General features: G+C 35.8%; 1 protein-coding gene across 1 annotated transcript; it reads left to right on the top strand.

Annotated features, from left to right (window-relative positions):
* Positions 1–8,628: 8,628 nt before the first annotated feature.
* On the top strand, positions 8,629–9,322 carry LOC110108976 (pectinesterase inhibitor 9-like). The gene has a single exon (XM_020839850.2). It carries the CDS (start codon positions 8,629–8,631, stop codon positions 9,175–9,177), a length of 549 nt encoding a protein of 182 aa, XP_020695509.1. The 3' UTR covers positions 9,178–9,322.
* The last annotated feature ends 3,674 nt before the right edge of the window (positions 9,323–12,996 follow it).

Genomic DNA, 12,996 nt, shown 5'->3' with positions numbered 1-12,996 from the left:
TTAGCACGTAATCATTTGTCGTCGTTTGTGGGAAGGCAATCCCACTATTATAAGCACAAATGAATCATATTCAATGGCCAACATATATACAAATTGTAACATCGAAGCCTCTCTCTCCTACACACATCAATCTATAAATCAGTGATATCAGGCATCTGCCTCTCTTTTATCCCGGGGGTGAAACCCTATTGCAAAGGGACTTCAAAACCCTTCCTAAAAGATCACATCCAAAAAATGGAGGAATCTCATAATAAAATCCTTCAACTTCTTAGAGACTCGACAACCATCACTAGCACAACAAGTGGAGATCCATCTTCCTTAAGATTTTTCACTGGCCAAAGATGTCCAACTTGAACATCTTCGTGCAATGTCCCCTCTCCCTCAGTGAAGGATTCATCCCCTATCACAGTAAGACATTGAACTCATTAATACGGCTACCTCTACCCACCCCTTTCACATGGGATAGCCAACCTACATTCTTCTTATCGCTATCGAAGGATCGATTCAATCACGTATGGATGAAATCCTACACTCTCTTCGAGATGAACTGCAGTGATTAGTTTTAGAAGAGTTCTATTTAAGAGGATGAAGCCAACTCCTTCATTATCAAGACTTTCAAGAATCATCTCCCCTAATAGAATCCATCCTTAAAAAAAACTCCATTGCTATAGACCTCAAATTGTCAAGCATAGACTCTTACGACTAGTAGTCCATCCCTTACAAGCATATCAATCATTATAAAATCATTATGCATATCCAACGTGCCTCAGATGTGCTCCTCTGTCAAGTATTTTTTCCCACCCTCAAAGGGTAAGCTCACACATGGTTATACTTGCTTCCGGTCAGAACTATTTCCATATTCATCAAATTGGTCAAATTATTTATCGAACAATTTATTGCAAATTGAAGAATTGCTAAGAACTCCTCCCACTTCTCATGGATTCACTAGAATATAGAAGATTCACTCAAGGATCACTTCTAAAGATTATTCAGTAAGGCCTGACAAATTTCAGGAGTAGATCCTGAGTTGCTAAGAGGAGTTTTTCCCAGAGGGCTTCGTCAAGGTCCCTTTTATTTAACACTTATGCAAGAGACCGTTCATTCTTATGCTAAACTAATTCACATAGTCCAAGCATAAATTACTACTGATGAGGCTATAATTGTTCATCAAAAATAATTTGAGCAACTTTATAATAAGAGAAATAATGAACATGAAGTTGGAGCCCATAAATCTGAAAAAAGAAGTTAAGAATTTCCAACTCGATCACCTCAGCAAAATCATGAATATAAGACAAAGAATGAATATACTCCATTGAATATATTGCATATTAATATTCTTATGGCTATACAAAAAGAATTGTAAGATGGTCTAACCCACTGAAGCCAAATCTGACAATATGAATTATTATTATCACTTTCATCAAAGCCATACTATTGAAGCTTGCAGATAATTGAAGGAAAAATTTGAAAGATTAATTCAACAATTATATCTTTATTAATTCACTAAAAACCCACATTCAAGGAATAAAGCTAATCCTTTTGGGGGCTAGAATTAGCAACAATAAAGGTAACAACAAGCTAACTATCAAGTGGTTGGAGAAATTAAGCCATTGTGGGATAACCTCTAATGTCTTCTTTAATTCTCCTCACCACCTTAGAAGAATCATTATTAAAGAAAGCATTACCTAATCTTTATATCATATTTATTGATTCTCATCTAGAAGGGATTTAACCTCTAATGTCATTAACCTTGGTATTGGAGATTCATGTTTTAATGTTATAAGAATTTTAATTAACAATGAAAGTTCAGTGGATGTTCTATTCTACTCAACATTTTTTAACATAGGTTTAGTCAAAGAGGGACTTCAACCTACTGTTGGATCATTGTATATATTTGATAGTCATCTAGTCTGAATTGAGGAGGCAATTACCCTCCCTATCATGCTTGAGGAGCTCCCTTGGCAGACCACTAACTCAGTCCAATTTACTATTGTTAAGTCATAATCAACATACAATGTTATCTTTGGGAGACCTTTGCAATCATTTTTTTTAGATTTATTGCTTCAGTGCCACATCTAAAGATAAAATTTCCAACACTGATGGGGATTTGCAAAGTGCAACAAAATCAACAAGTATTATAATATTGCTATCTTATACAAGCTCAACCACACCCAGTTATTATCCTTAGTATCGTAAATTATCATTTCCAGAATGAAGATGTCACCCAAAGGGCTTCCTTAGTGGAGGATCTTTGGATGTCTATACCTTGGGCTAAAGATTAGGTGACCTATAAGGCTTAAAAGAACCTAGGAGCTCCACCTCGGCATTATAACCCGTGTTCACAAATGTTATAAATAGATGCTATTAAAACTACTTACTGCATAGCCTATATGTTTTTTGAATTGATTATTATGTAGCCCTCGCATCTCTAAGTTATGTCATTGAATTATTGTATTTTCTTCTTTAATATAGTAAGATTTTGTTTGTCCATTACCAGTATTATCTTCCTTTCCAAGAAGGATCACAACAATGATCCCAAACAAATTATAAAATACATCATTTTATCCTTAATTTGAGAAATACACAATAGTTTTTTATCTCAATCATTAGATAATACTATTGAGCAAAGCTTTGATAAATAATGTCAAATAGGTCAAATATCTTAGGTGGATTCTCTCGGCCTCTTTCACATAAGTTAAAGTCATTGAGCAATGCTATAACAAACAACCTTAAAAAGGTCAAATCTTACCCATTTTCACACATTTTAATATCACTAAGCATCACTTTAACAAATAACATCGGATAAGTCAAACATCTTTGGTGGATTATCTCAGTCTCTTTCACACATGTTAAATTCATCAAGCAACGTTCTGATAAATAACCTCGGATTGGTAAAACATCATTGGTGTATTCTTTCAGCCTCCTCCACACATGTTAAAGTTACCAAGACTTAGCGGTGGAAATAGACTTAGCAGGAATAAAGCAAATCTTAGTAGAATTAAAAATTAAACTACTAGCATGCTGAAATGTATTAAGAAATTTGAAAAGGATATTCAACATTTTAATGGAACCATTAGAGAAAATAATAAAACCATCAACAAAGCTCAAATGAGTAATGGAAAACCCACCATTCGTTTTATAATTCAGACTAGGGTGGATCCTGAATAAATTATTAATACCACTTGATAAAAATTCCACAGCAATGATAAAGAGAGAAGGAGATAAGGGATCTCCCTGTCTGATACTGTTAGAGGACTTGAAAAAGCCATGGGACTTACCATTGATAATAACAAAAAAGTAACAAAACTCAATATAGTTTTTAATGAGATTGATGAATTTCAAATTAAAACCAACAAGCTTTAAAATTTTGTAAAGAAATTCCCAATTAAGATTATCATAGGCTTTAGTAATATCCATTTTTAAAATAATATTACCACCAGCAACCCTAGCATTTAAATCATGAGCTAACTCTTGGGCAATTAACACATTATCAAAAATAGATCTACCTTTAACAAAACCAGTTTGCTCTAAAGAAATAATGTTAGAAAAAATAAGAGCAAGCCTTCCCATAATGATTTTAGCAATAAGCTTGTTAAAAAAGGTACATAAGCTAATGGAACGAAAATCACTCTAGTAATAAGTAGCATTGGATTTAGGAATTAAAGCTATGGAAGTTGAAGTAAAAAATTTAGGGATGGGAGAACCCCCAAAAAAATTAACCACAACATTAATAAGGTCTTCTTTAATTATTAACCAAGATTTTTGAATGAACTTGTTAGTAAAACCATCAGGACCGGCAACAGTGTTGAAATTCATATCTTTCAAAGTATTCCAAATTTTCTCTTTAGTAGGAATTTATTCCACATCGTATTATCTTCATTAGAAACAAGAGTGAGAATAAAGTAAAATTTAGTATTTAACTCAGGACAAAAATTGCTATTAAAAATCTTTTCAAAATAAAGAGCACCCGAAGAAGAGATCTGATCCGGGTCTTCAATCTCATTACCATCAGGGGTCGTGATCTTGTGAATAGTCCTACTGATTTTATTATGATTAGCAAGGTTATGTAAATAAGAAGTGTTACGATCTCCTTCCACAAGAAATTTGGAGGAAGCTTTTTGCCTCCAAAAAGCTTCCTCTTTTTGTTGAAGTTTAAACAAATTGGTTTTGGCAGTATTAAGAGTAGACATATTATTAATAGTGGAGTACGCATATAAGCCAGATCAGCATTTTCCACCTCAGTTTCAGCAAGCTTAATATTTGCAAAATTATTTTTAAAGATGCATTTATTCCACCACGTAAGTTTTTATTTAAGCCTTTTAAGTTTGAACCAAAATCTAGTCATACCACAAACATTGTCGCAGGGGAAAAGAGGTGCTTCCCAGTTACTCTTCATAATATTATCGAAGTTATCATCAAGGAGCCACATATTTTGAAATCTAAAAGGTTGAAAAGTACTGTTGCTAGTGTTATACATATTAATTAAAAGAGGAGAGTGATCAGATAAAGTTCTAGCTAAATGCTCAATGTGGGTATTTTGAAAGGAAGAAATCCATTGATCATTAAAGAGGATACGATCCAATCTTTGCCACATAGTACCCTTATTCCAAGTAAAACCATTACCCGAGAAACCAATGTCATGCAAATTGCAACTTAAAATCATATCGTTGAAATCCTCCATAGCATGAAAATTAGTAGGTTTACCACCAATTCTTTCATAACCATTAGTAATACAATTAAAATCCCCACCAACCATCCAAGGAGCATTAACGGTGGAAGCAAAAGCAGTAAGTTGGTCCCAAAGAACTTTTCTCCCAAATCTATTACAAGAAGTGTATATAAAAGAAGCATAGCAAGAGACTTGATTAAAAGTAACATTAGCATAAACTAATTGAGGTAAATCTATAAGAACATCTAAAGAAATAAAACGTTTCCAAAAAAATCCATATTTTCTTAGTGCAATTAGCAAAAGCCAAATCAAAAACCAAAATCTTATAGACAGAATCCAATTTAGTGGAGGAAACAAATGGCTCAAGCAAAACAAGAAGTTGAATATCATTCATCCTACAAGGATTCTTAACTCTATCGTTAGATAAAGAATCACCCACCCCCCTAATATTCCAAATTAGAGCTTTAACCATTAATAATAATATGAGATGCTCTAGTGGCCCTAGGGATATTGTTGGGCGTAACCTTTTTATTCTTGCCTTTCTTTTTGATCTAAGTTATGAAATCTTCCTCCAACTTCTTAGCCTTATTACTAGGAGATGACACAGAGTTAATAGTAAAGTCCTTTAAACCATCCATAGGTATGAAAATGTCAATAGATCCAATTTCTCCTTCCTCCATAACATCAATGTTTTCATCCACATCCTTAGAATTTGGCTCATGTTCACTATCATTTTTCCCACCATTAACTTGAAGAGGAGCTAAATTAGTAGGAACATTGTTTAGGGATTGAAGATCCCTATTGTCCTCCTCCAACAAAGAATTAACAATCAGAATATTAGTTGTAGGATCATCTCCCTTCAGTATTATGAGTATGTTCCTCATCACCATCAGCATCAGCACACATAGTAAATTGCATTCCATCTTTCATTTTTTTTTTCAACAAATTTTCATTTCGATTAGAGATGTCTAAAGGATTAGACTCTGTGTCATTTTCCATAGCGTAAGGCTTCGTAACAAGAGGATCTAGATTATTTTTCCCTGAAAGAATAGGACTTTAAAGCACATTTGTTTCTCCAACATTAGGAGCAGCCATGGCTTTAGAAATCAAATTATTCTTTTTCAATTGGGGATGAGCTACAAAATAGTCATGTAAAGCATGCCCATGAATTTTGCAATGCAAACAAAAATCTAGAACTTTTTCAAAATCAACTTTTTGTAAGTACCCAAAATTTTCAGAGCCTATCCATATGTCTTTAGGGTGTTTCTTAGTGATATCTAGTTCCACAAGAACCCTAACAACAGAGGGTCTTGACCGGTTAGCCGTGGCTTGGTCAGTTTGCAGAGGGCGGCCAAATATGGATCCTAATGATTAAAAAAATGCAATCATAAATTAGGGAACGAGATCCATATATGAACAATGAGAGATTCTTCTTTGACATCAAAAAATGAAGTCCATTTGAGTAACCTCATTTGACAATTAAGGATATAATAAGTTCTCCTAGAAAACACTCTACTATAATCAAGATCATTCGATAACTGTATGGAAACATGTCTAGCATCAAGCAAGCCAATGGAGTAAATTTCTAATCGCATCCAGATTTGGTCGCCTAACAGCAAACTTCCCAACCAAGGTAAATTGATACGGGCTAGCAAGTTTTATAATGTCATCTTCCGACATCAAGAGCGTCGGAACACCTTTAACAATAGATTTGGTGAAAGAGATTACCAGAAGATTGGAAGAAGAAGGTCTTGCTAAAACATCTTGGAAAGATCGAGATGTTGAAGAAGAAACAACATATCCAACCAAACGTTTCAACGAGACAGCCGTAGTTGATGGCGGAGCACCCCACTCACCAGGAATCGGAGAGGTCGTACCCTTCTCCATTAGGAGAAGAGAACAACCAAAGGCCATAGCAGATCGAGCAACCAGGACGTAGCACAGCGATCAAGGGCCGAGAGCGAAAGGAAGATCGACAGGAAGCCAGCAAAAGATTCCCTTGGAGATGCCAGAGCTCAGAAAAAACCCCAGCGCGAGATGATGTCCGATGGAGGCGAAGTTTTTTGATATATATAAGAGGTGGATTTACGCTCGGGGTCGTGGGGGCACGGGCCCCAGCTGGCTGTAGTTAATACTTAATTAAATTAATTTATGACTCTTTAATTACGGCCTAATGTAAATTATTAATATTAAAATTTTCTTTTCTTCATATATGCTCAATCCCGCCCAACTTTTTCACGCACGCACGGACACGGACAAGGCGGAAGGGCTTTTCTTTGACGAGCTCGCGTACTGAAGACAAAATCTCCATCTTATTTCTTTTTCAAAAGCCCACACAGCCACACTTCACCTTCTCATGTCGGTGGTTGGCGATGATTTCTCTCTCCCTCTCTCTCTCTCTCTCTCTCTCTCTCTCTCTCTCTCTCCCCCCCCCCCCCGGGTACTCTACAAGCTACAGCAAATGTGCAGATTTGAAAGTAAGAAAAAATGTTTGATATGAAATACAAAGTTTCTTCTTATTCCCTAATATGCTAGTACTTTATGCGTTAAGTGGCTATTAGCATACCGTGTCGTTTAGTAATTGGTTATAAAGTTAAATATGGGGTTAATTTTTAATGGAAAAGTTATAGGTACTTCAATTAATTAAATGTACCATATGTAATTTCCTTAGGATGATTTCGATTTTGCAATAGTTTGTTCATCAGTGGTATTGTGAAATAGTTTTAAAACAAATTGCTCGAATTCATTCTAAAAAAATATAAATTTGTCATGATATTTTGTTGTTTGATGTCAAAATTTTGGTTACATTAAATTTTTTTTATAAATAAAGTAATAGATTGGATTCCTGAATGCTTTCTTAGGGGGAGATCGGAGTACAATAATCAACTCCCGGATTGAAATTGAACTACAAAAAGAGATAAAAAATCCAACGATATTTGGTGGTCGGGCGGAAATCCTACTTCTAATGATGGTCGAGCAGAAATCCGGTGTTAGTTGGTTGTCGGGCAAAAATCCGATTATTTTAATTTTTGAAGTTCCAACTTGAATTTTGCCTCGAGATGCATGCCCGATCAAGATTATTTTTTGATGATATATCCATTATATATTTTATATGTTTATATTGAGTCTAGTGATTTAACAAAAAAAATTGTCTATATCGGTCACAAGCCCGAATAAAAGAGGTTTGAGAATTTTTTTCTTAAACTTAATAATTTGTGCCCCCACATGAAGAAATTTATTTATTTATTTTTAGAGAGCTTGACGCTGGGACGTCGCTACGTTCTAGACCAGAATATATATATATATATATATATATTCATATTTTCAAGTTATTACTGGCAGTCACAATAGTTCGAGCTGAGAGCTCCCTAGGCGAGGGTGAGTCGTAATGATAGTTGTCTTCCTTCAACGAGGTGACTGGCAAGTTGCTGGGTTGATGAGATCCTCTATTGTCCCATGAGGGGTGCCTTTCTTCGCAGGCTCGGATAAGTATTGGACGATGTTCCTTGGATGAGTTCTTCTATGGAACCCACTAGATGCGAGTCTTCTCCTCTAACCCATTGACTCTTCCAGAAACCTGTGAAGATATATTCAAAGGTACATGCAAATATACGCTTTATCATATAATTTGGACTTTAAATTGTTGTTCTTTTTTCACGCAAGCCTTCATACCTTGGCTTGTGATTTACGATTATGCGCACCCTCCCATGCAAGCCAGGCTCTTCAATTCCTCCTTATAATCCGCTCTTTTAAAACCCCTACGTGCTTCGTCGAAGCCATCTGTTAATCAAAGATGACACACAGTCAAAAGCTTTCTCCGTTTGTTATGGGGCTCCGCTCCCAATAACCGGACAGCTCATATCTAAACTTCTAGTTGCAAATTTCTATTGCTTATAAAATGCTGGCCTCCATATTACCAATTGACATACTTAGTTCACCGGAAATCTCAAGCAGAGACAATGGCGCCCCGTATTTCAGCTTCTGTAATTACTCTCCTAATAATACTAGCTTCCAGCACAGCAGCCGAGGAAGCCCAACTCCACAGCTACGAAACAGCCGATTTCATCAGCACCAGCAAGGTGCAGTCGAACACCAAGCAACTGGCAAAAGCCGCAGTTTCCGTCAGCCTGGCGCACGCCAAGAGCGCGCTAGCGGCGGTCTCGAGCTTAGCGGAGAGCGCCATAGCGCTGAAGCAGGGCGAGACCGTGGTTCTCAGTGACTGCGGGACGATGCTGGGGGACTCGGTGCAGAAACTCCAGAAGTCAGAGAAGGAGCTAGGAGGCTCGGCTAAGGACAGGGAAGATGCGAGTGAACGGGTGCAGAACGCGCTGACGTGGGTGAGCACGGCGCTGACGGACGAGAATATGTGCGCCGATGAGCTTGGCGGGGTGGATTTGGCGGGGAAGAGGGACACGGTTAGGGGACGGGTGGTCAAAGCGGCGAAGCACACTAGTAATGCATTGGCGCTCGTTAGTAATCTGGCTTCATCTATTGGAAAATCTCCATGAATTTCGAGCTGTTAATTACTTGATAGTTGATGGCTTTTATGTATTGCGCTCGTCTGAAGTTGTTTGTTTTTGTGGGCTTGTAATCTAGCTTTTGTTCAGAGTCTGAGTTGGTCGATTGTATCCGTATTATATGAATTATGCTGTGCGAAAGCCATCATATGGATAATTTAAGTTTTCTTTGTTTATATATTTTGCTGGATTTTAATTTGTTCATGGGCAACTTCCAACTTTATTTGATGATTTATGAGAAAAATGGAGGAACAAAGAAAGATGAAGAAGAGGATCGAGGACGCCAAGAAAGCTCTGTGATTTCTTTATTACTTGAAAGTAAAGAGATCGAGATGATCAATTGTGTTCTTAGCTTGCCCTTTGACCCCATAATTATAGATGGAGGTAGAGACAATGCTCTATAAGAATTTTACATTAAAGATAAATAAATAAATCATAAAATCAAGTAGGGCTATCAAAATCGGGTCACGGGTAGGGTTCGAGTTCAACCTAGAATTGTCTGGCACTGTTCAACCCGACCCGCTTCGGGTCCGAGTCAACCTGAACCCGACTCTCTTCGGGTATGTTTTACTAAATTTTTTTTATTTAATTCGAGTTATTTAAATCTAAATCAAATTATGATAAGATTTACTTCAATCAATTTAAAATAAACCCAGCTTAATTCAGTTTGGGTAACATGATTTATTATTTTTTTGAAAGAGCATTTGCTTATTTCATAACAATATTTTAAAACCCACCTAAATTCATTAAAAATGGGTCAAACCGGGTTGATTCAGGTTTCCGAGTCAACCCGAACCAGACCGGTTTTACAAATGGGTCGAAATCCCTAACTTTTTTTTTTTTTGTTAAAACCCACAGAGGGCCTACGTGTTAATTTCCAAAATTCGGTTACAGTCCTTAGAAGGATTCTCCAGCTCGCTAATGCTCAAAAGAGCTACAATAAAATTAGAAAGAAAACCTAAGAGCCGGTGGTTCCTTTTTCTAAGATTACAAGAAAGACATAAACCCGATTTGGGTTGACCAGAACATGAAATTTTCAGGTTGGATTCTGATCGGATTTTCAAGTCGTGTCAAATAATGACACCCCTAAAATCAAGCCTTTTGAAGACTTGCCATAAAATTAAGATATTATGATTATATACATTTAATTACATTTGATACATATTTAGAATATTCAAATAAGGGCTAAACCCGCATTTAATTACTGGTAAACTTTGCATGTGTTGGTTGAGTTTTGGTGAGTAGTCATATATGTGGCTTTGGATAAGCGTGCCTAGTAGACATGTGGGATTGTGTAGGTTATGGAGTTCATTATGATTTCGATAAGTTCAATATATGATTATTATGAGTTCATGAGTATATTTAAGCGTATATTTAATTTTTTTTTTTTTTTTTTTATATCTTTGAAAGTGACTTGTAAAAAAAATAAAAAATAGATAATCATTATCCCAATGATAGTCGAAGAATTTAGGTAAATTTACTATGTTGATGAATAAATGGATGTAAGGTCTATTTAGGATGACTACTACTTTTTTAAAGGGGTTGTAAAGCTATTATAGAGCAATTAACTTTTTAAAATCTGCTATAAAAAATAACTGCCTAGCACAAATATTTTTTTAAAACTAGTGAAAAATCAGTGGTCAAACAAAAATTGTGGTTGCAATATGAAAAATAAATCAATATATCCAAATGAAACCGAACAGCTTTCTTATAGCTTTGCTTTCCAGACCGCAACCACAATTTTTGTTTAGCCGCTGCTTTTTCAAATTTGTAAAGAAATTTTTATGTTAGGAAGCTGCTTTCAACTACAGCATTCAAAAAATATATTTTTATAGCAACTTTATAACCACTTATATAAAAAGTTGCAGCTGTGTCAAACAAAACTTTTAATGTCCATATCAATCACCGAGGGGGGCACGTGCCCCTTTTAAAAAAAATGCTTATTTACCCAAATTTGTTCGGTTCAACTCATGCCTCCGCTCTTCCCTTGCGACCTCGACCACAAATGCAGACATGCTCGCCTCTTGCACATGTGCAGAGACAGATGCACGACTAATCTCGGCTCGACCTCTTCCGTCTCACCACTTTTGTGTGCGTAAACTGAATGTCCGACTCCTCTCTCTTTGCTTGCATTTAGAAGAAACTACCTCTTCCTCTCTCAGCTTGCTTTGAGTTTTCAGACCGAACTTCCAGGTAAATGGTAATGAAAATGTTTTTTGTTGCTTATCAAACAACCTAAAGCATATTATTTTTTTGTCTTCTAATTTTTAATGGTTTGGCTTATCATATGTTGCTTGCAAAGTTACAATGGGATAACATATGACACTACAGGAAATTCATTCAATACCAGTGGTGTTTTTGGCGGTCAGATGATCGCTGCTAAAACGCGGCAATTATACCGACAGTAAAATGTAGCAGTTATACCTGCGGTTTAACCACCGAAAAATACCAGGGGTACTTGACTGTCAAAAACGCCGCCAAAAAGTTTTATCTACGACATTTTTGCTGGTAGCCCTAGCATCTATTTTAAGTGACAAATTTTTGGCGGTTTAAGCAGTCTGAAATGTCACCGGTTTTTTTCCTAATATCCCAACCTGGCGTCCCCTTCTTCCTCATTTCAATGCCTTATTTTGTTTCGTTCTATCTGTCCAGAGAATGTCCGCTGCAGTCCAATCGACCTTCCGCCCAAGCCTAGCCGATGCCGGCCTTCATCTCCATCTCCTTAGCCGAAGATGATCTCCTCCCCTTCCTTGTTCTTCCTTACTCTGATTATTCTATGGCAGCTTTTAATGTGACTTGGTATAAAATTTGTTATCCTTCCTCATCATTCATCTACGATTCTAATATGATAGATTCAAATGAAGATTTTACGAAGGTAAAAATAAAACAAAAAAATTTCAAAAATTAATAACTTTTGACACGTAGAGTTGGTAGGGCTCAAACTTCTAATTTGTTTATTAATGATTAGTGCTCTAGTTTGGAATATTAGATGTGTGGGTTCTATATCTTTCAAATATCATGTGAAAAATATTTGTAGAATTAATAAATTATTCCTCTTGTTTTATTGCAACCTTTTTTAGATGCTAATAAACTTTTTTCTACTTGTAACAACTTTGTTTCTATTTTGGTTTGAATAATTGCTCTAAAAATTAATTTTGGATCTTCTAGAATAATCCGATCAAGGTCAATATCATGAGGAATTTTCCCTAAGCGATGCATAATCAAATTGTTTTTTTTTTTCAATTTCATTGTAATTATTCTTATAGTTATGCTTCTTGTAGTAGATTTGGAAAGAATGAATTTGTGACAACAATTACACAATTATTCTTTTTCTTGTAATAGCCCCTATTGTGTTTGGGGTGATTTTAATATGATTGCTTCTTCTTCTGAGAGACTTGGTGGTTATGCTCCAAACTCTTATTTTATGAATATTTTAACAATACTATTCTTGATGGAAATTTAGACCACATTGGGTTTTTTGGTTCTTGTTACACTTGAATAGAAAAACCTTACGGTAGAGACTTGATTGTATCATTTTTAATAACAATTAGATTTCTGAGTACCCCATCGATCACTTATGTGGTAGAATATTCACTTCCTAAATATTTTTGGGCTGAGGCGGTTAGTACTGTATGTTATGTTCTAAATAGGGTAAATGTAAGATCTAAATTGAATAAAACACCCTATGAGTTGCTAAAAGGGAGAACACCTAATTTGTCTCATTTGTATGTTTTTGGGAGCATGTGAGTAAAACCCTCTTCGATCATTCTCCCATTATGTTGAACATTGCTCTTAAAAATCCTAATTTTT

The sequence above is a fragment of the Dendrobium catenatum genome, unplaced genomic scaffold, assembly GCF_001605985.2.
Source record: "Dendrobium catenatum unplaced genomic scaffold, ASM160598v2 original_scaffold_71536, whole genome shotgun sequence".
Classification (NCBI taxonomy): Eukaryota; Viridiplantae; Streptophyta; class Magnoliopsida; order Asparagales; family Orchidaceae; genus Dendrobium; species Dendrobium catenatum.
The sequence above is the reverse complement of the archived record's forward strand: the minus strand, read 5'-3'. Positions and strand labels throughout refer to the sequence as shown.